The following is a 26,046-nucleotide window of genomic DNA, read 5'->3' as shown; positions in this document are numbered from 1 at the left end:
GTCTTCTTAAAATCCAAATATATTATATTTACCTCTTCCCCACTATAAATTCTGTCTCTTACTTCCTGAAAGAACGTGGGGTAATACAGTCAGTCAAGGTTTCTCTTTCAAGAAGCCAAGCTGACTCAGCTCAATCATGTCATGAACTTGTAAATATTTCTGAAATTATATCCTTTATAATAGTCTAAAATTTTCCCAACAACAGACGTTAAGCTAATTGGCCTATATTTGACTCCTTCCATTTTAAAACAGACACGTTAAATGGGCAGTTTTGCATTCATCTGGGAATTCTCCAGAATCTAAAGATTCATGGGAGAATACTGCAGTGCATCAATGGTCTCTGATGATTGTATCTGTATACTGGCTCAATTATGATCTCACATGGCCTTATTTCAAGTGAAGGCTGAAGCTGTCATACCCGATTTGATATTTATATAAATTTCAACTTACCTGACAAAGCAATCTCTGAAACAGGCTTGTCTTGTATGTAGGCCATGTGTGCAAGAAAGGAGAAGATGACAAACCCAGAAAGTACGCTTGTTGCACAACTAACAACACAGACAACAATGGTATCTCTGTAGCAGTTGTTGTGGAATTTATTGTAGGATGACAATGTTATTAAACTGCCCCAACCTACTGCAAGAGAATAGAAAATTTGTGTTGCAGCATCTTTCCAGACCTGAGGTAGATAAAACATAGAAATGGTTAGTTGTGGGATACTGTACATAAACTTATTTAATTGATAAAATAACATTAACCATGAAATCTATAGGGGTAGCTACAGTTATACTCTGGTATACTCATTGAAAAAAGCTCAATCTGGTCATATATTAAACAATAGGGTCAATATTTTCCCACCCTGATGAATATTTATTGCCAGGCTCCTTCCAGGATGTTTGGTCTTGTCTCCCACTAGCCATGTTTCCTAGTGAGTTACGTCTTTCTTCAAAAAGGCGAAGGGGCTGGAGAGGGTAAATAGGGAGAAACTACTCCCATTCATTAAAAGAGCCAGAAGGCACAGATATAAAACAATTTTCAAAAGGACCAAAAAAGTGAGTTGAGAAAAATCTTTCTCACTAGCGTGTAATAAGGCTATGGAATGCACTGCCTGGTGGTGTGGTGAAGGCAGGTTCATTTGAGGCATTGAACATGGAACTTGATGATTAGTTAGCCAGAAATAACGTGCAGAGGTTTGAGGAAAAAACAAAACAGGAAATTGGCCCTTGGAGGTGATGCTCATTTGATGAGCTGGTTAGACATATTGGGCCAAATGACATCTTTCTGCAATGTAACACTTCTGTAGTTCTATGCAGTTTGTTTGCAGCATCAACACCGTTGACCAGTGAATGACGTTCTTAGATTGACCTCACTCATAAAGAAAAAGAACCTTTCAAAATAAAAGGAACAATTCATATTTCAATTGTAACAAATCTCAGCTATCTATTAGATCTCAATATCATGTAAAACTAGAATGTAGTCTATGTTCCTAGGAACTGATTTGGGTTGGGCAATATATTATAAATGATACAAGTAAGAATTGAAACAATTTCCAATATTTCAGAAAGAAGCAGTTATTAAGAAGAAAAGCTCATTGCAACCCTGTCAATCTAGCTCACCCAGTTTTGTCTTTTCTCTTCCCCTTCATGACTTTTGCCTTCCCTTCTCATCTGATAATCTCAAGATGATAAAAGTCATACATTGACAAATTAAAATCTATCACAACCTTTCTATTAAAGCTTGATAATACCTAACATTAGTTCCCCCCACATTTAAACTGGATCCCTAAACAACATTCACGTATTAAAATCACAAGAGATACAAAAATTAAAACAATGCATTAAAACATATGAACGACAATTAAATTCAATCAATTATACTGCTGTAGTTACCTCAATGTCAGCCAGTTTGGAGAAATCTGACTGGCTTCCAATATAGAATTCAATCCCTTTGTAGGCTCCCTCCAGAGTAAACCCACGGATCAGAAGTATGGTCAGAACCACATATGGGAATATAGCAGTTAAATAAACCACCTGACCACGGAGAATAACAGATTAGATTTTCCTGTATTATGAACATGCCATTTACTGTATTTGATTCAATTCAATGGAAAAATGAAACAATTGTAAGCATTGCAGAGAATGCAGCAGAAAGCAAATGGATGAGTAATAATGACATGGACAGTATATAGTGCAACCCCAGCATAATGAGGCTCCTATGATAATAATCCTTTCAAAAGCATAAAGTAAGCAATCTTACATTAAACTGAAAGTATTACATTCAATTGAATTAAGTTGCATGTATTCTGATTGCAGACATGTGCATATGCACGTATGACCAATCATTATTGATTAGACCCATATTGAAGAAAATAAACATTTTTGACTGCTTTTTCTTTCTAAGTCACAAGTGTAGCAGTTGGGTTTTCATTGGTTTCTGGGGTGTGCTAAAGTGTCCATTGTCCCCAGGAACAATGGAGTGTCTGTCTCGTTGGAGAAAGATGGTGGTGATGATTTAACCCATTGGTCACCATGCCTCTGACTGAGGTCCAGATGATGCATCCTTCATAGTGGCCTTGGCCCATGTGGGTACTGAGCACATGATGTTAGAATCACACTGCACGGCAAGCCTGCCATCTAGTTTTCTGAGTCATGTATAATTGTTTTGGACGACGATAATAACTCAGTTTTAATTTAGTGTTATTATCATCTTCAGGTTGCTGCCTGTTTTTGGGTTTGACTGTTATGCTGGTCAACATTTGATTATTTGACATTATCTTATTGGTAAGTTCTTGTGCATCAATAATCAGACATACAATGATGCCTTCAGCACCTAATTTGGCTCTAAGTATGGGTCTAACATTGGTTATCTCATAGGCATTGAATCCATTGTGGGCCACAGCACTCTTCCACTGTCATATATTTCTTTTAAGGTGAAGACCTTCAAATCATTCACACCATCATGCTTGAAAACATCAACTAACATGTGTCTCCAAGGATTTTCGCATATAGGTAGTTCACACCGATGGAGTCTGTTCTGCAGTTAGGTTTAAAGCTCAAAATGATGTCTTGATCAAGATGTTGAGATTTCATTGTTGTGTTTCCTGGTAGATTAAATAGTCCATATGCTATCTTACAAGAAACTAGGGAAGATATTATTTCAGACTTTCTAATGAACAGCAGCATTTAATGACCTTATTGTAAAAGGCCATCTAGGTAACAGTGATCATAATGTGACAGAATATTGCATTGAGTTTGAAGGTGAGAACTGAGTCCAAGATTAGTATTTTAAACTTAAAAGCGCATGTACGTATATATGAAGACACAGTTGGCAAACGTGAGCTGTGAAAACGAGCTAAAGGGACAGGAGCAGTGGAAGACATTTAAGATGATACTTCATAAATTTCAAAAAAGACGTATTCTGTTGAAAATGAATGACTATGAGAAGGACGCTCTTTTGACGGTTAAATTAAGAGTTTAAGGACGGTATCAAGTTGAAAGAAAATTCATACAATACTATATAGATTTGTGGCAAGTCAAATAGGGTAATTGAGTCATTGAGATGTACAGCACAGAAACAGACTTTTTGGTCCAATTCATCCATGCTGACCAGATATCCTAAATTAACCTAGCCCCACTGGCCAGCATTGGATCCATATCCCTCTAACTCTTTCTATTCATATACTCATCCAGATGCCGTGTAAGTGTTGCAATTTTACTAGCCCCCACACTTCCTCTTTCAGCTCATTCCGCACAAACACAAACTCCTCTGCATGAAAATGTTGCCCTTGGGTCTCTTTTAAAGCTTCTCCCTGCCTTCCCTCACCTTAAATCTATGCACTCTAGTTTTGGACTCTGCTACACTGGGGAAAATACCTTGACTATTCACCTTATTCATGTCCCTCATGATTTTATAAACTTCTATATCATCATCCCTCAGCCTCTGACTCTTCAGGGAAATGTACAGTTTTCAGAAACCAGTGAACTATGATGTTAAAAAGAAGAGATGGATAAATTTGAACACTAGTAGGATGCAGTGATTATTTAAATGGGCAACCTCATGCCAACTTCATACTGTGTGACATTTTTAAAATTTTGTTCACAGGATAAAGGCAAGTATGAGAATGCTAACTATACATACAAAATTAGGAGTCAGATGTATTCAAAAATGTATTCAAAAGTGCACAGAGGATCTGAAGCGAGCAATGAATCAAGGAAATTCATAAAGTAAAATATTGGAATGGTGACAGTCTTGAACCATTTTATTAAGAGTCAAGATCTAGAAGGAAGTGAGGAACAAGTGAGGAACAAAAAAAAAAGTTCCTAGAGAAAAGGTACAGATAAAAATTATTAGATCTGATGGCCTGCGCGCTAAGATCTTAAAAGAAGTGTGCACAGGGCTATCAGATGCATTAGTTGTGATCCAGATTCTGGGTCTGGGTGAATTATTGCTGTTCTCTCCCTTAGGTGAAAGATCTGGGCAGCACAGTGGCTCAGCAGTCAGCACTGCTTCCTCACAGTGCCAGCAATCCGGGTTTGATTCCGACCTCAGGTGACTGTCTGTGTGGAGTTTGCACATTCTCCACACACAACTGTGCAGGTTTCCTCCGGGTGCTCCAATTTCCCCCCGCAGTCCAAAGTTGTGCAGCTTAGGTGGATTGGCCCTGTTAAATTGTTGCAGTGTTCAGGAGTGTCTAGAATAAGTGGGTTATGGGGGAAAAGGGGCTGGGATGGGTCAGGGCTGGATGCTCTTTGGAGGGTTGGTTTGGACTTGTTGGGCCAAAGGGCATTTATTCACACTTTAGGGTTTCTATGAACCCTAAGTATTGATGAATTCTAGATCTCCATGCCCAAGGAAGGAGATGAACTCTGAAAGCTTGTATTTTCAAATAAACCTGTTGGACTATAACCTGGTGTCGTGTGATTTTTTGACCTTGTCCACCCCAGTCGAACACCGGCACCTCCACATCGTCCCCAAAGAAACACTGTTAACATCACCTGGGAGATAAGCCAGCCACTTCACAAATGATTCATAAATCCTAATTTCATTGTTACAGAAATCCACACCTTGTAAGTCATTTTAATTCTATTCCTCCCCAGTCACTCACCTTTCCTGAAGATTTGATTCCTTTAGACAACGCTCCTCCAGCTACCAGCCAGGACAGAAGCAGACAGAGAGCTAAATACCAGACTATGTCCCCAATCTCATCTATTGAACTGGAACGGCGTAAAACCACTTTACTAAAGGAAATGGCAACAAAAGAATATGTTACGTAAAGGCACACTTCATGACACACGTCTGATATCAGACAACATGCATCAAAATATTTGATCAAAAATACATGGGTTTGACAAGGATCCACCTTAAATTTTAGAGTTTTGAAGATAAATAATAACAAATAGTTAACTCATAATTAATATCCTTTATAATATTTCTCAATGCTATTAAATGTGTGCGTTCTTTAAACGACGAGTGCTGATGGGTTTCCCTGGAAAACTGATTGCATTTGGCTGCCTTGCACTGTGCTGGTTTAGTCACTGTCTCCCAGTGATGTCAACTCCTTCATATTGTTAGACGTGGTATCTCCTTTCAGACAGCTTCACTAAATTCATTTCCGAGGTCTAAGTATTACACATAATGATATATTCAAGTAAAAACAGAGCCAAAGAGACCTCAGTCACAAGTAACTTAAATTATTTAAATTTACGAATTCTAGTGGTGAGTCTTTTTTGATGCAGAACATGAAAACAAAAAGAACAAGAAATATCCATTGTGTAAATATTATTAAAGTGAAACTGAGATAACAAAGTATTGGGCTGGATGAACACAGCAGGCCAAGCAGCATCTTAGGATCACAAAAGCTGATGTTTTGGGCATAGACCCTTGTTTAGGCCCAAAACATCAGCTTTTGTGCTCCTAAGATACTGCTGGGCCTTTTGTGTTCTTCCAGCTCCACACTTTGGCATCTCGGATTTTCCAGCAGCTGCAGTTCCCCATTACCTCTCATTAAAGTGAAACTGCTGTGTTAGAAATGAGGGAGCTGTTATGTAATGAAGGGGTGCCTGTTGTGAAATTAATTTGTAACGGCTGTTTGAAATAACTGGTATGTCTAACAAAATGAAACAGCTTCTCCCTCATTATCAGGACATTCACCAAGTAACCTTCCCAAGAGGGGTTACTGGCCCAATAGTGCAGTTTATAGGTGCAGCTCTCAGTAGCAACTGTACTTATTCCCAGTATTGCTCACTCGGACCCTGGAAAGGAACAGAAATTTCTGATCCATTTGGGCAAGTTCCATTGTTTGCCTGCAGCCATGTTGTATTAACGATTTCAAAATATCCACCATCCAGAGTGAGATTGCAAAGTGGACCTGGAAATTATGAAACGTGTTGTAGAATTACAATTCACTGGGACCAACACTGTCATTTCTAGTGATATAATCAGGGTCATTGTTTCACATCGTGAGTTGGTTAATTAAAATAGTCATATCGGTTTTGAAATGTCAACTCTTCTTCTTTTCCTAAAGATGCTGCTGGATTGCTGAGTTTCTCCAGCACTTTGTTTTTATTTTATTGTTGCACTCTGGCTGAATATGCCCAATGTTTTTTACTACAAGTCATGGATGTGTCAGAACAGAGGTTCAGTCTGAATATTCTAGTCAGAGCACAGTCCAGCTCTGAGGGTGACTTTGTCTTAGATTTTTTTGACAGAATCTGTAATGTCTGTGACCGTATATCAAAATTAAGATATTAAAAATTTAAATTGCTCCCTACGTGAATCATAATGTTTGCAGAAATATATAGGAAATGAAAGGGGGCATGAGAGATAATTGCTTTTCAAGTTTTACTGTGCTTTCATAGGATAATTGAATCCTTACAGCATGGAAACAGTTCATTCAGCACATCAAGCCCACACTGACACTCTGAAGAGCATCCCTTTCCTATCGCTGTAACACTGCATTTCCCACAGCAAACGCATGTATCCCATACATCTTTGGACTTTGATCTCTCATCTGCTCCAAATAGAAATGTCTCCAATGATTTATCTGATTGGGTAACAAACTTTGGCTTTCACATCAACACCTGATATCACATGATCCTATAGCAGGTAGAAATTGCAATTGTTTCTCACATTTACCTTTATATTCCGAGGGAGCAGGTTGAATAATTTAGAATTTAAAATGAACGTGTGAGTCATGATTTGCAAATAGCCTTTTCTTTTGTTCAGGGAGTGACATTCAGAAGAAGCGGCAGCACGGTGGCTCAGTGGTTAGCACTGCAGCCTCACAGCGCCAGGGACCAGGGTTCGATTCCTGCCTCAGGCAACTGTCTGTGTGGAGTTTGCACATTCTCCCTGTGTCTGCATGGGTTTCCTCCAGGTGCTCCAGTTTCCTCCCACAGTCCAAAGGTGTGCATGCCAGATGGATTGGCCGTGCTAAATTGCCCGTAGTGTTCAGGGGTGTGTGGGTTATAGGGGGATGGGTCTGGGTGGGATGCTTCAAGGGGCTGTGTAGACTTGTTGGGCCAAAGGGCCTGTTTCCACACTGCAGGGAATCTAAAGAAAGGATTTCCTTGCCTGTATTTGACCTGAGGACATGACACATTTTGAGAGGATTCCATTGCCCCCCCAACTCTGTGCTATAATACTTCTGGTCTCAATGAAATTGAAGGCTCAGCTGAAGGAAAGAATACATTAATTTTATATAAGGATGATACTACAATGGCTTGATCTTACCATGAGGCTGTGTCGGAGAAAGTGGAATCATGCGACATTGCAGCGCTTCTGATGACGATGATGACATAAACTTTGTCTCATTACTTTTATCAGTTAGCCATGTCGATTTTACTTGTATCTCACACCTTTTCTCTGACTTCAATGCTGTTCTTACAGCACAATTATAGTGACAGCTGTGAATATGCCCTCAGCTCTACTGGAAGATAGTGTGGGGTGTGGGTGGTGGTGGCTTGGATGTGGAACACATTTAATTTCTCAGCCGTAGTCTCTTGGAGCTATCTGGACAAAAACAGAACTGACATGACTGCAGTTCAGCAATCAAAACAGGATCTGGATCTATTAATGAATGCAGCATCTCTAATCTGTTTTATTATGTTTTGGCTACATTGCATTTTTAGAAAGTTGCTACTGTCTGGAAAAAAAGAGTCGGTGCTGTGACACAATAAGGATTCTTGGTTTTCAGATAGTGTTTCTATAACAGCACTTTTCCATAATGACCTTAGATCTGAATCTAAACTGGTTATTCTGCTTGGAGATCTGGTCAGCTGCGTGTTTTGTGGCATCTGTCACATTTCTCACAAATTTCCAATTCCGCCTTGTACATGCAGCATGACTCTATGTGGCTAAGATGAGATTTCAACTTCTTCCCTCAAGGAGTTTCCAGACAGCATTTTGTAGAGGAGTTAAATAATAACCAGGAGGTCTCATTAATAATGTCAGACAACACATAATTTTAAAGTTTTTGAAAAGACCCCTAAGTATCAAGGTATCCCGAAAACCAACAACCACCCTGCGACAGCCACTGATGACTGTAAAAGGATCCCACATCCACAACCAGCAAAACAGGTGCATTATACAAGATACTATGCAAGGACTGAGAAAGACACTACATAGGCCAAACTGAAAGAAAACTGACCACATGGATGCACGAACATCAACCAGCCACCAAGAGACAACCAATTCTCACTTGTTTCACCTCACACAGACAATGAGGGACACGAATTTGACTGGGGCAACACATCCATAATTGCACAAGCCAAACAGAGACATGCAAGGGAATTCCTGGAAGCCTGGTATTCTAACTGGAGCTCCAACAAACACATTGAATTAGACTCTGTGTACAAACAGAACTGCGGTACCAATCACCCCAACAAAATGAGGCATATAAATAACAAGTGGGACAGAACACCGAAGCTTCAATGGAAGCGCACTGATGGGGTTACCTAGCATAGTGACGAAACATTTGCAGCCAAACCTGCCGGCTTGACAGTCGGCTTTATAGTTGTGACTGACTTTAGCATACATATTGCACGTCTGTGTAGAAGAGGTGAGAAACTGCAAAAAAATTCCAGTATATGCAAACTTCAAACACCGCAGTCCTGGTCTGCAGAATAATGTCAAACACCAAAGAATGTACAATGAACTGACAATTTCTACTGTCACAGTCTTCAATATAACTTTAAATACTGCACAATTCAATCTATACAATAAGTTCAGAAATCAGCCATACTATAGCAATGGCTTATAACACACACAGTATTAATATTAACATCACTTTGTCACACAATCTCAGTCTATATCAATGTCAGATGTCACCCACATTTTTAAACTTTCACATGACATCAGATTTCATCTACAGTCTGAGACATCATGATAAGGTCAGGCCTCACGTACAGCTCCTATGTGCATAATAAAGTCAGCTATGACCCATGTTCTTAGTCTGTACGTTAAGATTAGACACCGTCCACGTTTCTATCTATAGTCAGATATCACCCGCATTCTTAGTCTGTACATTAAGGTTACATATTACTAACATTCTTAGTCTGTACATTAAAGGTTAGATATCACTGACATTCCTAGTCCGTACATTAAAGGTTAGATATTACCGACATTCTTAGCTTGTACAATAAGATCACGCACCAGCCATATTTCCAGCTTGCACATGAACAAATTTCTTCCATATTTACAGGGTGTACAAGGTCAGACAACTCACTTAGACTCAATCCCATAAACAATGTCACACCACTCACAGTCCAAGTCTTTATAACAAGGTAAGACATCATCCACAGAGCACTTTATACGATGAAATCAGAGATCTCGTGGTTTGTAAAATAATGTTAAGGGTCACCCATTTCGCGAGGCCATGAAACTAGATATTTCAACTTGGTGTAAATCAGAAAATCACGTTGGCAATAATAGCCTGGATGCAGAATTCATAGAATGCTTTTGTGATAGTTTCTTTGAGCAGCAAATTTTGAAATGGAGACCAGGATATTTTCGACTTGGTATAATGTAATGTAGCAGTATTAAGTACTGATTTGCAAGTAAAGGCAGCCCAAATGAAGCAACAGCAATAGTTTGTTTAAATTAACATCAAGTTTGAAAGAAAGAAGGTTGGGTCGAAGATTAGCTTTCCAAACCAAAATAAGGACAACTATAGGGGCCATAAACCTGAGATAGCAGAAATAAACTGACATGTTTTGCTTGGAGATAGACTAATAGAGATACAGTGGCAGACACCACTTAGATTAAGTATGTTATGACAACAAAGAAAAGTCAGGGTGGGGAGGGGTACTATCTATTGTTATCTAAGTATTAGATTTCAGGAAAAAAATAGATAACTGCAAAAAAATGAGGAGCAGCTCAGATAATGTTCAGAATATAATGAAATGTGAAGAATGACTATAAGGATAATCAGAAAGAGGACATTAATATATGGAAGGCAGACAGCTAGGAACAGAAAATCAGATAGCGTATTTCTACAGGGATTTAAACAGGTCAGGAGCAGGTAAAGTGAAAGGTGATTCTCTCTTGACAGCGAGAACTAATAGTAGATATTAAATGAAATGAACAAATATTTTGCTTTCTCCTTCACTGGAGACAATGTGAAAAGAGCAGGTGTTGGAAGTTAGAGGGAAGCTTTCTGAAATTACAATCACAATGGAACCAATGAGAAGCTGTGGACTGACAAACCTTTAGGTTTGAAGAGGGGTCTCGACCCGAAATGTCAAACTTTCTTGCTCCTCTGATGCTGCTTGGCCTGCTGTGTTCATCCAGCTTCACACCGTGTTATCTCAAATTCTCCAACATCGGCAGTTCCTACAATCTCTGTAACAACCTTTAGGGCCAGATGGATTTCATTCCCAGGGTCTTTAAGGAGTTTGCTAATAAGCTAAAGTAGCAAATATATCCCCTCTATTCAAGAACGGAGGGTGGCAGTAAACAGGAAATTATAATTGACATTTATCATAGGGAAGGTATCGGAATTTATTACTAAACAAATTAAAGTGACATACTTAGTAAACTTTGAGGTAATCTGAAAGAGGCAGAATGGTTTTATCAAAGAGAAATCCTGTTTAACTAGTTTATTGGAGTTTATTGTGTGAATACATGCTTTGTGGATGAAAGTGCTGTTGTAATATATTTGGATTTCAAGAAGACATTTAACAAAATACAACATCAAAGGTTATTGTGAAAGATAAAATCTCATGATATAGGAGTTAACACACTATCATTGATGGAAGATTGGCTAACATGCTGTAAACAGAGACTTTGTAAAAAAAAGGGTATGTCTGACTGGCAGGATGAGAAGAGGGTTCTGTGCTGGGCCTTCAGTGTTTTACAAGTTCAGTCCATAACTAAGAGGAGGGTAGCATAGGTATGGCTGCTAAATGAGTAGATGATATCGAAATAGGTGGGGAAATATGCTGTGAAGAGGACAGAAGGAAGTTGCAGATCAATATAGATAGCTTGAGCAAGTGGGTAAATTCTGACAGGTGAAGCATAATGTGAGAAGTTGTAAAATTAATCACTTTGGCAGGATGAATTTTCTAATAAAGTATTTAATTGGGCAGCAATGAATTCAGATTTGAGGTGCAGAGGGATTGAAGTGTTCTGGTTCACGAGTTACAAAAATATTGATGCTCAGGTATAATACATATAATGGGATGCTATCCTTAATGATGGCAGGAATTGAACAAAATGTAAGGATATGTTGCTTCTTTTTAATGCAATGATAGTTGTGTAAATTTGGAACTCTGTCTCAGAAGGCATCGAAGGTTGAGCCTTTGCTTGGCAAGAGAATCAAGAGTTATTGAGAGGTGGGAATGTGGAACTCAAAACACAAATGGTTTCACAATGATTTTATTGATTAGCAGATGAGTCTCAAGAGGCTGAATGGACTATCGCTACTCCAATTTTGTACATTTATAGATCACCCACAGTGTCAGTCTGTACAATCAAATCAAACATCATCCATTGTGCTACTAAGTGGAATCAATGCTTTTTTGGAAATCAAAATCTGTTTTCCCCACTTTCGGGAAAGTGCAATAGCAGTGAATCAATGCCATGATTCCTGCTGATTTCTATCTAGGTCTTTCAGTTGTATGGTCACAATGATGAGGGTCACTGAAACTATTGTCCATTTCTCTCACCCACTCAGACTGACAGAATGAGCAGTGAACGTCAATGTTTACACTTTCCCCAGTAGAAGTGAGCACTGTACCTTTGGCAGTCCTGCTGCATGTTTCATCTGCTCCCCACCAACTGAAGCAGTCTGCCCATGGAAGGGGTGATTGGAAGGAAGCAAACAGGTAGTACAGACCGTAACCGAGGACGCAGCAGTAAGAAATGTTGGCAATTGTAATCAGAAGGACCATGGTGATCCCGACACCTTAAAATAGTAAAAAAAAAGAACTGAATATAAATTGGGAACTACTGACTTAAAATAAATTCCTTGATGTAGATTTAGCTGGTCAAACAAATGATTGTGTTTTGCTACAGTTGGTCTTCATGGAGACCAGTGAGACTGGCCACACTGACCATATCTGAAAGAAAACGTCACTGACTCGACTCATCCTGGATCAGAGTGTCAGAGTTAAAGTGTGAATTAGAGACACTCTGACTCATAAAGGAGATGGTTGAAAGAAAAAGAGTTAATTTTATTTAGTACAAGGCTGAGCCAGTGAAGCAAAAATCACGCCAAAGTTTCAGATTTAATTAAGCACTTTGAATGATGTGAGTTAAACTGATCAATAAACAGGTCTGAGCTGTAAATGGGTAAGCTGACAATGAAACAGGCGAGCATTTTGAAGAAGTTTTTGGGACAAAATAAATGAAAAAAAAAACTTTCCCAAAAGACAAATAAATTAAAAAAAAAATCACTTGCATGGTGTGTCATGACTTTATGGGATGAGTACACCAATAAATTATATCCCACTCTCATAAAAGGTTATTACAAAAATGTGTAACATCCCAATTAAGAGCACCAAGGTTACAATATTACGAAACCAAGTGTTATTCAGGTCAAAACCAATGCAGACCGACTTTTATCACGAACAGAAAATAAAACTTTATTTATTGTAAACACAGTTGACTTATTTAATTTCAGTGAAGAGAAAGGATTATTAATCTACCACTGCACAACTTAAATCCTTTTGTTTAAAAACCCTTATTACGCATAAATACTCAGTCACAATTAAGATGGTAAAAAAGGCAGATGTTTTGACACAAATATTTCTTCAAAGAAAAAAGACAGGAAAAACATCAGAATCATGAAGCTGGAAAAGCTGATAGAGTGTTAAAATTTAGTATTAATATAGTACAGGAATGAACAAGGGCAAGTGCAAGGAAACCAAAAACATGTTGTGTGAGGAATAAATTAGTTTTTACATTCGTGAGGATATATGGGAATAAAATAGAAATATCTCCACGACCCAATGGCTTTCATCCTGATAGGATTACAGGAAGCTGGTAGGGAAACCCTGGATGCTTCTGCTCAGCTTTAATCATTCCTACTTAATACAGAGTATTCTTGATTTTGAATGACAGGGGTTCCACAATCTGCCTGCTCTTCTTTAGGACTTCTTACTTTTGAATAATATTTCTCCAGGATCTTGCAATTGCATGGAGATAATTTGAGACATTTCAGTTGATCTGGTCATACTGAAACACCAGAAGCTGCAGCTTGTTTAAACTCTGCCAAGTGTCCACTTACTTCTAGTTTCCCCACTTTCATATTCATTTTCTACATCAAATGCTTTCTTTTCAAAAGTTTTACTTTCTGACCTTGAGCCTTTACAACTTCTAAAATATAATATTGGTTTAAGGATTTCCTATTTTTGTTTTTCAGTTATCTGTATTTTATCGTAACAAATTACTGATCTTTCCACAATTGAGTGATTGTGCTCCTACTTCTGGACACACTTCACCTTTGACGGGATTGATCATGCGACATTGAAAATACTTTGAGATGGTGTTTGGTGTGATTTTTTCCATTTGGATTGCTGGAGGCTTCATGCCCTCCCTTGTGACCTATATCTACTCCTATTTTGCATTTTTATAGATCACTCACAGTGTTGGCCTGCACAATCAAATCAAGCATTACCTATTGTGCCACTTAGTGTAATCACTTTTCTGATGAAGGGTTGAGGCCTGAAACGTCAGCTTTTGTGCTCCTAAGATGCTGCTTGGCCTGCTGTGTTCATCCAGCTCCACATTTTGTTATCTCGGATTCTCCAACATCTGCAGTTCCCATCATTTCTAGTGCAATCAATGCTTTTTTGGAAGTCAAAGCAAGTTTTCCCCACCTTCCGGAATTCCCCTCACCCAGCTTACTCCATAGAGCATCAGTTTCCCTTTGAATGAATACCCGCTTCTTTTTCTGAAGTTCCATTTGCCTAAGAACTTGCACTGATGCCTCCACTGTTACATCCTCCCTGGCTTGTAAAATGTTTGACAAGGGCTCATCTGCCATCCTGACTACAATCCGACTGTGAATCAGTTCCGCCTTCAACTCTAAAAGCATTTCAGTGTCCACCTGGAAAGATCATTCATAAACAAACATCTGCTTTGCCCTGGCCTCTGTGTTCTTCATTTAGAATTTAAGCCTTTCAAAATCTAAATTTTGACCTAAACTGAAATGTAGATCCAGTGCCTGTAAAACTTCTTCAAAAAAATATGCTGCATTCTCATTAATTCACTGTCTTGTTAATATGTCATTTGTGACGTTTTCCATTAAGTACTGACCTCACCTTTCTGGTATTTCTTACGTAATTCGGAAATAGTCCTGTATGTATTAAAACTATTCTTCCGTTCCTACATCTGGTGTGCTCCCTCAGTCAAGGAAGGTTATTTCCAGGTGAATTAATTTGGCTCCTGTGCTTCTCCTGAGCTCTGCAGCTCTCTCTGGTCCTGTTGCAGCATCTATCCGATGTAATAGAGACACTGCTCACCGCTTTAGGGTCTCTGCGTATATTGTTCAGCTATTGGCTGTACCCACAGTGTCACCTATACCTTTTGAATCCTTGAAAACATTCTTTTATGATTTTCTGCACCACAAGTTTCACATTAGATACTGACTTTGTTGGAGACAGCAAGAACTGCAGATGCTGGAGTCAGAGCCAACATGTTGTGGAACTGGAGGAACACAGCAGGTCAGGCAGCGTCAGAGAAGCTGGAAAGCCGACTTTTCAGGTCATGACTCTTTGCCAGGGCTGGGGAGGGGGAAGGGAGCTTGGAAAGAAATAGAGGGAGGAGAGGTGGGGGTAGGGGTAGATTGGTGGGATGCAGGTTTGGGGTAGTGAGGATTGGTCAGTGGGAAGGGTGGGGTGGGCAGATGGGAGAGAAGACGGACAGGAAGTGTCAGAGCAAGGAGGCGAGAGAGGAGAGGCGGGGCTGTGGAAAGGTAGATGGGGTGGTGACAGGTGGATGTAGTAGTGGGTAGAGGGATTGGTTGGTGGAAAGGGTGGGGCAGTCACGTTGGGATGAAGATGGACAGGTTGTATCAGTTCAAGGAGTGGGGAGTTGCGAGGGAGGAGGACTGGAAATGGAATGAGGCTGACAGCTGAGCGATTATGAAACTAGTGAATTCTATGTTCTATCTCCTTCTCAAAATCCACAAATCTGACTACCCCATTGTCTCTGCCTGCTCCTGCACCACTGAACTCCTCTCCACTTACCTTGACTCTGTTTTATTCCCCAGCCCAGGAACTCCGCACGTACATTCGGGACACTATCCATCCCCTCTACCTCCTTCAATTTCCCAACCAGCTAAACCTCACTTTCACTATGGACATCCAATCCCTCTACACTCGTGTCCCCCATGCTGATGGCCTAAAGGCCCTCCGCTTCTTCCTCTCCCACAGGCCCAACCAGTCACCCTCCACCAACACCCTCATCTACTTAACAGAGCCTGTCCTTACCCTCAACAACTTCTCCTTTAACTCCTCCCACTTCCTACAAACTAAAGGAGGTGGCTATGGTCACCTGTATGGGCCCCAAGTTATGCCTGCCTCTTTGTAGGATACATAGAACAGTCCCTTTTCTGCTGTTACACTAGCACTATCTCTCACCTCTTCCTCCATTACATTGATGACTGTATCTGCACTGCCTCATGCTCCCATTTGGCGCTCAAACGGTTCAAATTTATGAACACCTTTCGTCCCAACCTCAAATTTGCCTTGACCATCTCCGATATGTCCCCCCACTTCCTGGACCTCTGTCTCCATTTCCAGTCACCGTCTCAGCACTGAGATATATTTCAAGCCCACCGACTTCCACAGCTACCTGGAACACACCTGCTCTGACCCACCCTCCTGCAAGAGTGCGATCACTTACTCCCACTTCCTCTGCCTCCGCCATGACTGCTCCCAAGATGGAGTGTTCCACTCCTGGACATCCAGGTGTCTTATTTCAAGGACCACAACTGTGCTCCTCCGTTGATTGAAAATGCCCACAACCACATCTCTTGCATTTACTACACTTCTGCCTTCAAAAACCCCTGTCCCCCCCAAAACTAAAGACAGAGTCCCCCCGGTCCTCATATACCATCCCACTAATCTCTGCATCCAGTGCATCATCCTCCGCCACTTCCGTCACCTACAACCTGATCTCCCAACCAAAGACATATTTCCCTCCCCACCCCATCTGCAATTCATAGGTACTGTTCACTCCCTGACTCCCTTGTCCGCCCCACATTCCCCACCACAACCGGCACCTTTCCCTGCCACTGCAGGAGGTGCTACAAATGCCCTTAAACCTCCCTTCTCACCTCCATCTGAGGCCCAAAGCGAACTTTCCATATCCAACAGGGGTTCACGTGTATGCCTTCCAACCTGGTTTACTGTATCCATTGCGCCACAATGTGGCCTCCTCTACAATCGGTGAGACCAAATGTAGACTTGGTGACAGATTTGTGGAGCACCTATGCGCTCTATGCTATAAGCGACCTGGAAGTGTTGTTGATAACTATTTTAACTCCCCCTCCCAACTCCTGTGTGACATGTACAATCTTGGTCTCCTCCAATGCCACAATGACACCACATACAAACTGGAGGAACCGTACCTTATATTCCACCTCAGGAGCTTACAGCCTGATGGCCTGAACACTGACTTTGTTGCTTCTATTTACCTATCTACTTCCACCATGTTTTATTATACTCTTGAGTTTTTTTAGGGGTAGGGACCTATGGATGGGTCATAGTGAATTCTTGGGACTGCATGTCAGTAGTTGATAACGAGTGTAGGTTTGAGCCAGTTTATTTGGAGACTTAATGTTATTTACAGAAAAGTCCGGCCAACAGTTTGATAGAGTTTAATTAAAAAACAATACTAGAGCCTGATAGTATCAGAGATAATGGGAACTGCAGATGCTGGAGATTCCAAGATAATGAAACGTGAGGCTGGATGAACACAGCAGGCCAAGCAGCATCTCAGGAGCACAAAAGCTGACGTTTCGGGCCTAGACCCTTCATCAGAGAGGGGGATGGGGGGAGGGAACTGGAATAAATAGGGAGAGAGGGGGAGGCGGACCGAAGATGGAGAGTAAAGAAGATAGGTGGAGAGAGTGTAGGTGGGGAGGTAGGGAGGGGATAGGTCAGTCCAGGGAAGACGGACAGGTCAAGGAGGTGGGATGAGGTTAGTAGGTAGCTGGGGGTGCGGCTTGGGGTGGTTCTTCCTCTCACCCATCCCTTCCTCCCACCCCAAGCCGCACCCCCAGCTACCTACTAACCTCATCCCACCTCCTTGACCTGTCCGTCTTCCCTGGACTGACCTATCCCCTCCCTACCTCCCCACCTACACTCTCTCCACCTATCTTCTTTACTCTCCATCTTCGGTCCGCCTCCCCCTCTCTCCCTATTTATTCCAGTTCCCTCTCCCCATCCCCCTCTCTGATGAAGGGTCTAGGCCCGAAACGTCAGCTTTTGTGCTCCTGAGATGCTGCTTGGCCTGCTGTGTTCATCCAGCCTCACATTTCATTAACTAGAGCCTGATAGTTCTGTTTTCTTCCTTTGATAGAGTGTTCAATAAAGTGGTCTTGCATCTTCCCCGACAGTGGTCCCCTTCATCTATCTCACTAAGTAACGTGCCGGAATTGAAAAAGGTTACTGTAAACTGATCCAAGTCAGTCAGGCTACATTTACCCACCCTAAGTCTAACGCAAACCCTAACCCTTACACTTTACAGCAGGAAGAAGGGAGTGAAGGCGATCAGCTACAAGGACAGAGGTTTGCATTCATCCAGTGCCCCCTTTTTGATGCCAGGCATTTGGTACTATTGAACGATGGAGTCTCCCAGGAGCCTCTTAGCAACACAAAAAAAGAATGAGTTGCTTCTTGGATTTTTTGTATGGTGCTTCCCTTGCCCCTCACCTGGGTCAATACAAGTAGCAGTGGGATAATACGGCGTGAACTGGATGAACACAGCAGGCCAAGCAGCATCAGAGGAGCAGGAAAGCTGGTGTTTCGGGTCAAGACGCTTCTTCACCTTGTTATCTCAGATTCTCCAGCATCGGCAGTTCCTATTATGTCTGTAGCAGTGGGATACGATTCTTTGTATGATTAACTGCCCAACGAAGGGCTCAATTGGCAGCAAACCAGGGCAGGGGGAAGGAGAAGGCCATCTATGAGCTTCCTTCCCCAGACCTTTACAGGGCAGAGGTTGGAAGTTAACAACATTGCACTCAATTATATGGCCCCATACCACTGACCACACAGTGGCAGGTGTAAAACTCAGCCTCTGCTCACTGCCTCGTCACACTTTATATCTCGGTTAATCCATTGTGCAGTACGTCTGAACAGACACTCTGTCCATATTCAGCACAACTCAGATCGATTGAAAAATGCAACTGACATATGATCGGAGTATTGTGACTCATTTAAATTGCTGTTAAGCTTATTTGCTTAAGGACACGAACCTTGCAACATGGGCACGGCCTTCCACACTGCAACAGGTCCGAGGCTGGCAAACTGACCAAAGGAACATTCCAAGAAAAACATTGGTATCCCGACAAGTGCCAGCATGAGAGCATAGGGAATCAGGAATGCACCTGGAAAATATAGGAAAGGAATTCAATGAGGGATTAAAAAAACCAACCACTGACACTGAGCTCCCTTGTTGGCACCAGGTGGATTGGGTTAAAATTACTCTAAAACCTCTCAAACTCTGGGTCGACTCATCATTCCATCTATCATTCTTTTAATTAATTCATGGGTTGAGGGCGTCGCTGGTTAGGCCAGCCATTATTGCAATTCCCTAGTTGCCCAGAGGGTCATTAAGAGTCAACCACATTGCTCTTGGGTCTGGATTCACATGCAGGCCAGACCAGGTAGGGAACACACAGATTCCTTCCTCAAGGGCATCAGTGACCAGATGAGCTTTTCCTGACAATCAGCAATGGTTTCATGGTCATAATTAAACACTTATTTCTAGAATTCTATTGAGTTCAGATTACATCACCTGCTGTGGCGGGATTCAAATCTAAACGCCCAGAACATTACCTAAATCTCTGGATTAATAGTCTAGCGATGAAACCATTAGGCTATCACCTACCTCGTTTGATCTAATCCCACACAAAGTAAAAGTCAACTTTATTGTGTCCTTCCTTTGGCTGGGATTATTCTGTGATGTTATGGATCTGAACATACATTAACACATCGTAGATGAAGAGCTCTCAGCTGCAGCTCTTAGAGTTACTCAGTGAATTGCAGCACACAGAAATTCCCACATTTTCACATTCATAAACTTGCTAAGCTTTTTTTTTGCCTCTTTACGCAATGACATTGTGACATTTTTACCAGCTTGTTCCTGGTTTCCACTGATCCCTAATTTATGACAAGCTAGCATGCGATCTTGGTCCCGCCATTTCTTTGAGAATGAAGAATTTAGGAAGGTTGCAGACTTCCCGGTATCCAGTCAGGCGGATCTGCGATTGGCAACTTTCTCCCAACAGTGGTTGCAAGGGAGGGCAGAGTCTTTGTTGGGGACAGTTGGATCTTCGTGTGTTCCTAGAGTTTGTCTGGAGAGGAATCAGAAGTGAGGTTAGGATGTTCACGCCTACTCTATAGTGTTGGGTGATATGTGCCTCCGTAAGATGAACTGCGACGGTTGCTGATTTGAAATTTCGTCGATAAGTTGTCTAAGTTTACTTTTGGGCTTGGGTTTAAATTGCAAACTTAACATTGGCTGGCTGAGGTGGCTCTCTGTACAGCAAGTAGTCTTGGGCATGACCAGAGATTCCCTCTGTATGTCCTGCATGCTGCATGGGCACAGTGAGGTAGCAGGTGGAAGGGTTTTGAATCTTTGTGGTCTTCAAGCAATCTTTTTTCTCAAAAGGTGGCATTGATTATGGACAGATACATCAGACTGGATGTTCATTTTCATTGCAGCTCCCAACACCCTGGTTTCTAAGCATTCACATTCAAGCCAGTCACATAGAACATAACAGCGCATTGCAGGCTATTTGGCCCTGATGTTGCGCCAACCTGTGAAACGAATCTGAAGCCTATCTGACCTACACTATTCCACTATCATCCGTAAGTTTATCCAATGACCATTTCAATGCCCTTAAACTTGGTGAGTCTACTACTGTTACGGGCAGGGCATTCCATGCCCTTACTACTCTGAGTAAAGGACCTACCTCTGACATCTGTCCTATATCTATCACCCCTCAATTTTAAGCTATGTCCCCTTGTGCTAGCCATCTCCATCCAAGGAAAAAGGCTCTCACTGTCCACCCTATCTAATCCTCTGATCACCTTGTATGTCTCTATTAAGTCACTTCTTAACCTTGTCTCTAACAAAAACAGCCTCAAGTCCCTCAGGCTTTCCTCATAAGACCATCCTTCCATACCAGGCAACATCTTGGTAAATCTCCTCTGCATCCTTTCCAATACTTCCACATCCTTCCTACAATGCAGCGACCAGAACTGTATGCAATATTCCAAGTGCGGCCGCACCAGAGTTTTGTACAGCTGCAACATGACCTCATGGCTCCAAAACTCATTCCTCCTACCAATAAAACCCAACACACCGTACGCATTCTTAATAACCCTATCAACCTGGGTGGCAACGTTCAGGGATCTATGCACATGGACACCGAGATTTCTCTGCTCATCCACACTACCAAGAATCTTGCCATTAGCCCAGTACTCTGTATTCCTGTTACTCCTTCCAAAGTGAATCACCTCACACTTTTCCGCATTAAACTCCATTTACCACCTCTCAGCCCAGCTCTGCAGCTTATCTACGTCCCTCTGTAACCTGCAACATCCTTCCGCACAACTCCACCGACTTTAGTGTCATCCGCAAACTTACTAACCCATTCTTCTACGCCCTCATCCAGGTCATTTATAAAAATGACAAACAGCAGTGGCCCCAAAACAGGTCCTTGTGGTACACCACTAGTAACTGAACTCCAGGATGAACATTTCCCATCAACCACTACCCTCTATCTTCTTACAGCTAGTCAATTTCTGATCCAACCCACTAAGCCACACTTAATCCCATGCCTCCGTATTTTCTGCAATAGCCTACCCGTGAGCAACCTTATCAAACGCTTTACTCAAATCCATATACACCACATCAACTGCTTTACCCTCATCCACTTGTTTGGTCACCGTCTCAAAGAACTCAAGAAGGTTTGTGAGGCATGACCTAGCCTTCACAAAACCATGTTGACTATCCCTAATCAAATTATTCCTTTCTAAGGATTTATAATCATCATCTCTTATAATCCTTTCCAACACTTTACCCACAACTGAAGTAAGGCTCACTGGTCTATAATTACCAGGGTTGTCTCTACTCCCTTCCTTGAACAAGGGGACAACAATTAACTATCCTCCAGTCTTCTGGCACTATGTTGTCATTGTCTACAGGAATAAAGATCAAAGCCAAAGATTCTGCTATCTCCTCTCTAGCTTCCTAGAGAATCCTAGGATACATCCCATTTGGTACAGGGGACTTATATATTTTCACACTTTCCAGAATTGCTAACACCTCCTCCTTATGAACCTCAATCCCATCTAATCTAATAGCCTGTATCTCAGTATTCTCCTTGACAACATTGTCTTTTTCCTCAGTGAATACTGGCGAAAAATATTCATTTAGCACCTCTCCCCTCTCTTCAGACTGCATGCACAACTTTCCACTACTGTCCATGACTGGCCCTCATGTTACTCTAGTCATTCTTTTGTTCCTGACATACCTATGGAAAGCTTTAGGGTTTTCCTTGATCGTACCTGCCAAAGACTTCTCATGTCCCCTGGCTCTTCTTAGCTCTCTCTTCAGATCCTTCCTGGCTAACTTGTAATTCTCAAGCACCCTAACTGAGCCTTCATACCTCATCTTTACATAAGCCTCCTTCTTCCTTTTGAAGAGAGATTCAACTGCTTTAGTAAACCACAGTTCTCTCGCTTGACCACTTCCTCCCTGTCTTGATACATACTTATCAAGGACACGCAGTAGCTGTTCCTTGAACAAGCTCCACATTTCAATTGTGCCCAGCCCCTGCAGTTTCCTTCCCCATCCTAAGTCTTGCCTAATCGTCTCATAATTGCCTTTCCCCCAGGTGTCACTCTTGCCCTGTGGTATATACCTATCCCTTTCCATCGCTAAAGTAAATGTAACCAAATTGTGGTCACTATCACCAAAGTGCTCACCTACATTCAAATCTAACACTTGGCCTGATTCATTACCTAGTACCAAATCCAAAGTGGCCTCACTTCTTGTTGGCCTATCTGCATACTGTGTCAGGAAACCCTTCTACACATATTGGACAAAAACTGACCCATCTAAAGTATTCAAACTATAGTGTTTCCAGTCAATATTTGGAAAGTTAAAGTCCCCCATTACAACTACCCTGTTACTTTCCTTCAAATTCAGAATCATCTTTGCAATCCTTTCCTCTACATCTCTGGAACTTTTTGGAGGCCTGTAGAAAACTCTCAACAGGGTGACCTCTCCTTTCCTGTTTCTAATTTCAGCCCCTACTACCTCAGTAGACAAGTCCTCATCAAACATCTTTTCTGCTACCATAGTACTGTCCTTGACTAACAATACCACACCTCCACCTCTTTTACCACCTTCCCTGATCTTACTGAAACATTTAAACCCCGTAACCTGTAACAACCATTCTTGAACCTGCTCTATCCATCTCTCTGAAATGGCCACAACATCGAAGTCCCAGGTTCCAACCCATGCTGCAAGTTCACCCACCTTATTCCAGATGCTCCTGGCATTGAAGTAGACACACTTCAAACCACCTTCCTGCCTGCTGGTCCACTCCTGCGACCTTGAAACCTTATTCATGACCTCAGTACTCTCAGCCTCCTGTACACTGGAGCTACAATTCAGGTTCCCATTCCCCTGCTAAATTAGTTTAAAGCCTGCTGAAGAACATTAGCAATCCCCCCCCCCCCCCACCCTCCCAAGGATATTGGTACCCCTCTGGCTCAGATGTGGACCATCCTGTTTGTAGAGGTCCCACCTACCCCAGTATGATCCCCAAATTATCCAAGTATCTGAATCCCTCCCTCCTGCACCATTCCTGCAGCCAGAGTTCAACTGCTCTCTCTCCCTCTTTCTTTCCTCGCTAGCACGTGGCACAGGTAACAAACCAGAGACAACAACTACTATTTGTTCTAGCTCTAAACAACCGACCCCAAATATATTACCTCACTTACTCAGCCGTCCCGTGTCCGCTCCTGCTCAGCATGTGCTCCGCCTATTCACAAAGTACGTTTTTAAAAGGATTAATTTACCTTCCAGGTAGCCCCCTGGTCGCCACCCTCACTGCTCCCGGAAAACAGCCAAGTCAGATGCTGCAAATCAGCAGAGGTGACAGTGTTGACCTTGGGAAGGGCAACCCAGCTGATTTCACAGAGATCTATGTTGGTGTTACCTCTGTCAGCTGGGTTCACCTTGCAGATTGGAGAATAAACACTAATGAGTGGTACATGCAACTGGTATTGGGCGGGCAGGTCCAGAGGAACAGTGCATTCAGAATGGCTGATTGCGGTCTGGTAAGCTTGGTGGTGATAGTTTTCTTCACCGAGAGACATTGACCAGGTTATTGTTCATCTTGAGGTCGATCTGAGCAATAATAGAAGGTGCGACCAGCATTGCGTTCTGCCAGGCTACATTTCTCTGAGAGACGGATCTCATTCAGGGCTGCACTGTTAGTCTCTAGTCTGGCTAACTCACGGCCCACGGGCGAGAAGTGTCGTTGAGGTGACTATCATCTGAGTCGGACGGTATTCCCCTCTTCGAGAAGGCAAGCTTCAGAATTTATTTGTACACTTTCCCTCATTCCACCTTTTGAGGGGAGTTTGTTTCTACTCTTGTGACAAGTCAACTGAACATTGGAAAGGCCATTGGTCACGGTCCCTCTTCAGTTCAGCAACATGAAGTGCTGTCTTTTGATCTTCCACTGCTGTTAAACTGACAACTAAAAATCAACAGAATGCAGTAATCTACAGTGGCTGACTGAAGCAGTAGATACTGGGCAATGAACATATCTGATCTGGATAGTTCATGCTGTTTAAAAGTAACAAATATAAATATATGATCCATCTTAATACCGACCTTAACTGTATTCGATTTCCACAACCACCGAGGCATACAAATACATATAACGATAAACCATCGATTTGACCATTCCCTCAACACAAAGAAACAATGGATTGTACATAAAACAGAGTATGCTGGAGAAACTCAGCAGCTTTGGCAGGTTCTGTACAGAGAAAAACGGAATGCAATGACCCTTCACAGATCTTACGTACAAAATGCTGCAACATCTACTGAATTTCACCGGGACATTTTGTTTTGGATTTCACAACACTACCTCCTCCGTTTCTGTAAGCCAGGAAGGGAAATCTCCAGACGTGGCCCAGACCCACAGCACAGCCAAACATCGAGAGCAAGTAGTCCGTTTTTGAGGACCAGTTACCTCGCTCGACATTCTCGTCACGTCCGTCGTTACATCCATTAGTAGCATTCCGGAAAGAGAGAAAATCGCCAACTTAGAAATGAGTCTTTCTTGGACAAGAACGCAAGCAAAAAGTAGAAAAAGTCTGTCTCGATACATAAGTACTATTTTTCCGAGAAATTAACAGAAGTTGTCTCCAAGTTTGGAAACACCACAAAGGGGTACTGCGATTCGTAACAGCAAATGTGCCCAAATTCATCAGGAACCACTTGAGCTTTTAAACGAGTTTCCTGTCATTATTTTGGTAAGATACTCACTGTGTCCTCTGGAGTTTGCGTTTGATGGTTCTTCTGTGAGGAGGCAGATAAAGACAAGTCTCTATGCTTCATTTTTCAAAGCCAATTCTTCCAAAATATTGAGGGATTGGATGTAAATATTGGAGAGCTCTTTCCTTCAAAGATTGTGGGCGAGCTCCTGCTTCAGGACGTTGGGGGTTAAAAATGATTCAGCTGCTCATCAGGAAATGAAACTTTTCATTGGTCAGAATCTGTTTAAACTTGTTTGTTAGGGTGCTTTTAGGAAGTAACCTGGCCAATGAATGAAGGTGAACTGGTGGCTGTAGAACCATCAGGTGCCTCAGCAAAGGTGCTCTGGTGAAAAGGAGGGAGTTACTCATCTGTCTCACTGATAATTCCAGGGACAACCAAGTTCTGAGGGGGTTACAGCCAGTATTTGATCAATCTGCCGCTGATACATTTCTACAGCAGATTATTTACATACGCTTCAGAATGTTCAGTACCAAACTGCTGTTATTCTTTGTCAAGAGGTTTCTGCAGATGGCAATTTTAAAAGGGATGAATCAGATAAATAATTGGGAACACAGGCTGCAGATCCTGAAAAAAATGCTTCCTCCCATATGGAACATTGTTGTGGTGAGAGATTATCTATTGGTTTCAGAGTTAATTTGCATTATAAATTATCCTTCACAAGTTGATTTCAATCCAGTTATACTGAATGTGAAATTGTCTGTTTCAGATGCATTGAGATCCTCTGCTCCACTCCCAAAGCTGCTGAGACACTGCTCCGATTAAACTGAAACTGTCTGATCCAGG

At 41.8% G+C, this 26,046-nt stretch overlaps 1 protein-coding gene across 4 annotated transcripts in view; it reads right to left on the bottom strand.

Moving 5' to 3' along the window:
• LOC125458970 (sodium- and chloride-dependent neutral and basic amino acid transporter B(0+)-like) overlaps positions 1–25,412 on the bottom strand; it is a 49,533-nt gene extending 24,121 nt beyond the window's left edge. Inside the window, exons 1-5 of one of the 4 annotated variants that reach the window (XM_048544842.2) lie at positions 25,252–25,412; positions 18,926–19,057; positions 5,105–5,237; positions 1,890–2,030; positions 451–679 (exon numbers count right to left, since the gene is read on the bottom strand). In XM_048544842.2, the coding sequence (XP_048400799.1) occupies positions 451–679; positions 1,890–2,030; positions 5,105–5,237; positions 18,926–18,993 (571 nt within the window). In that variant the 5' untranslated portion in view covers positions 18,994–19,057; positions 25,252–25,412. Of the gene's footprint in view, positions 1–450; positions 680–1,889; positions 2,031–5,104; positions 5,238–9,651; positions 9,719–18,925; positions 19,058–19,805; positions 19,861–24,788; positions 24,852–25,251 lie in introns of those variants that run through there. The other 3 variants (XM_059651502.1, XM_048544843.2, XM_048544844.2) reach the window with 3 other exon arrangements.
• Positions 25,413–26,046: the final 634 nt, after the last annotated feature.

Source organism: Stegostoma tigrinum, chromosome 15, assembly GCF_030684315.1.
Source record: "Stegostoma tigrinum isolate sSteTig4 chromosome 15, sSteTig4.hap1, whole genome shotgun sequence".
Classification (NCBI taxonomy): domain Eukaryota; kingdom Metazoa; phylum Chordata; class Chondrichthyes; order Orectolobiformes; family Stegostomatidae; genus Stegostoma; species Stegostoma tigrinum.
The sequence above is the reverse complement of the archived record's forward strand: the minus strand, read 5'-3'. Positions and strand labels throughout refer to the sequence as shown.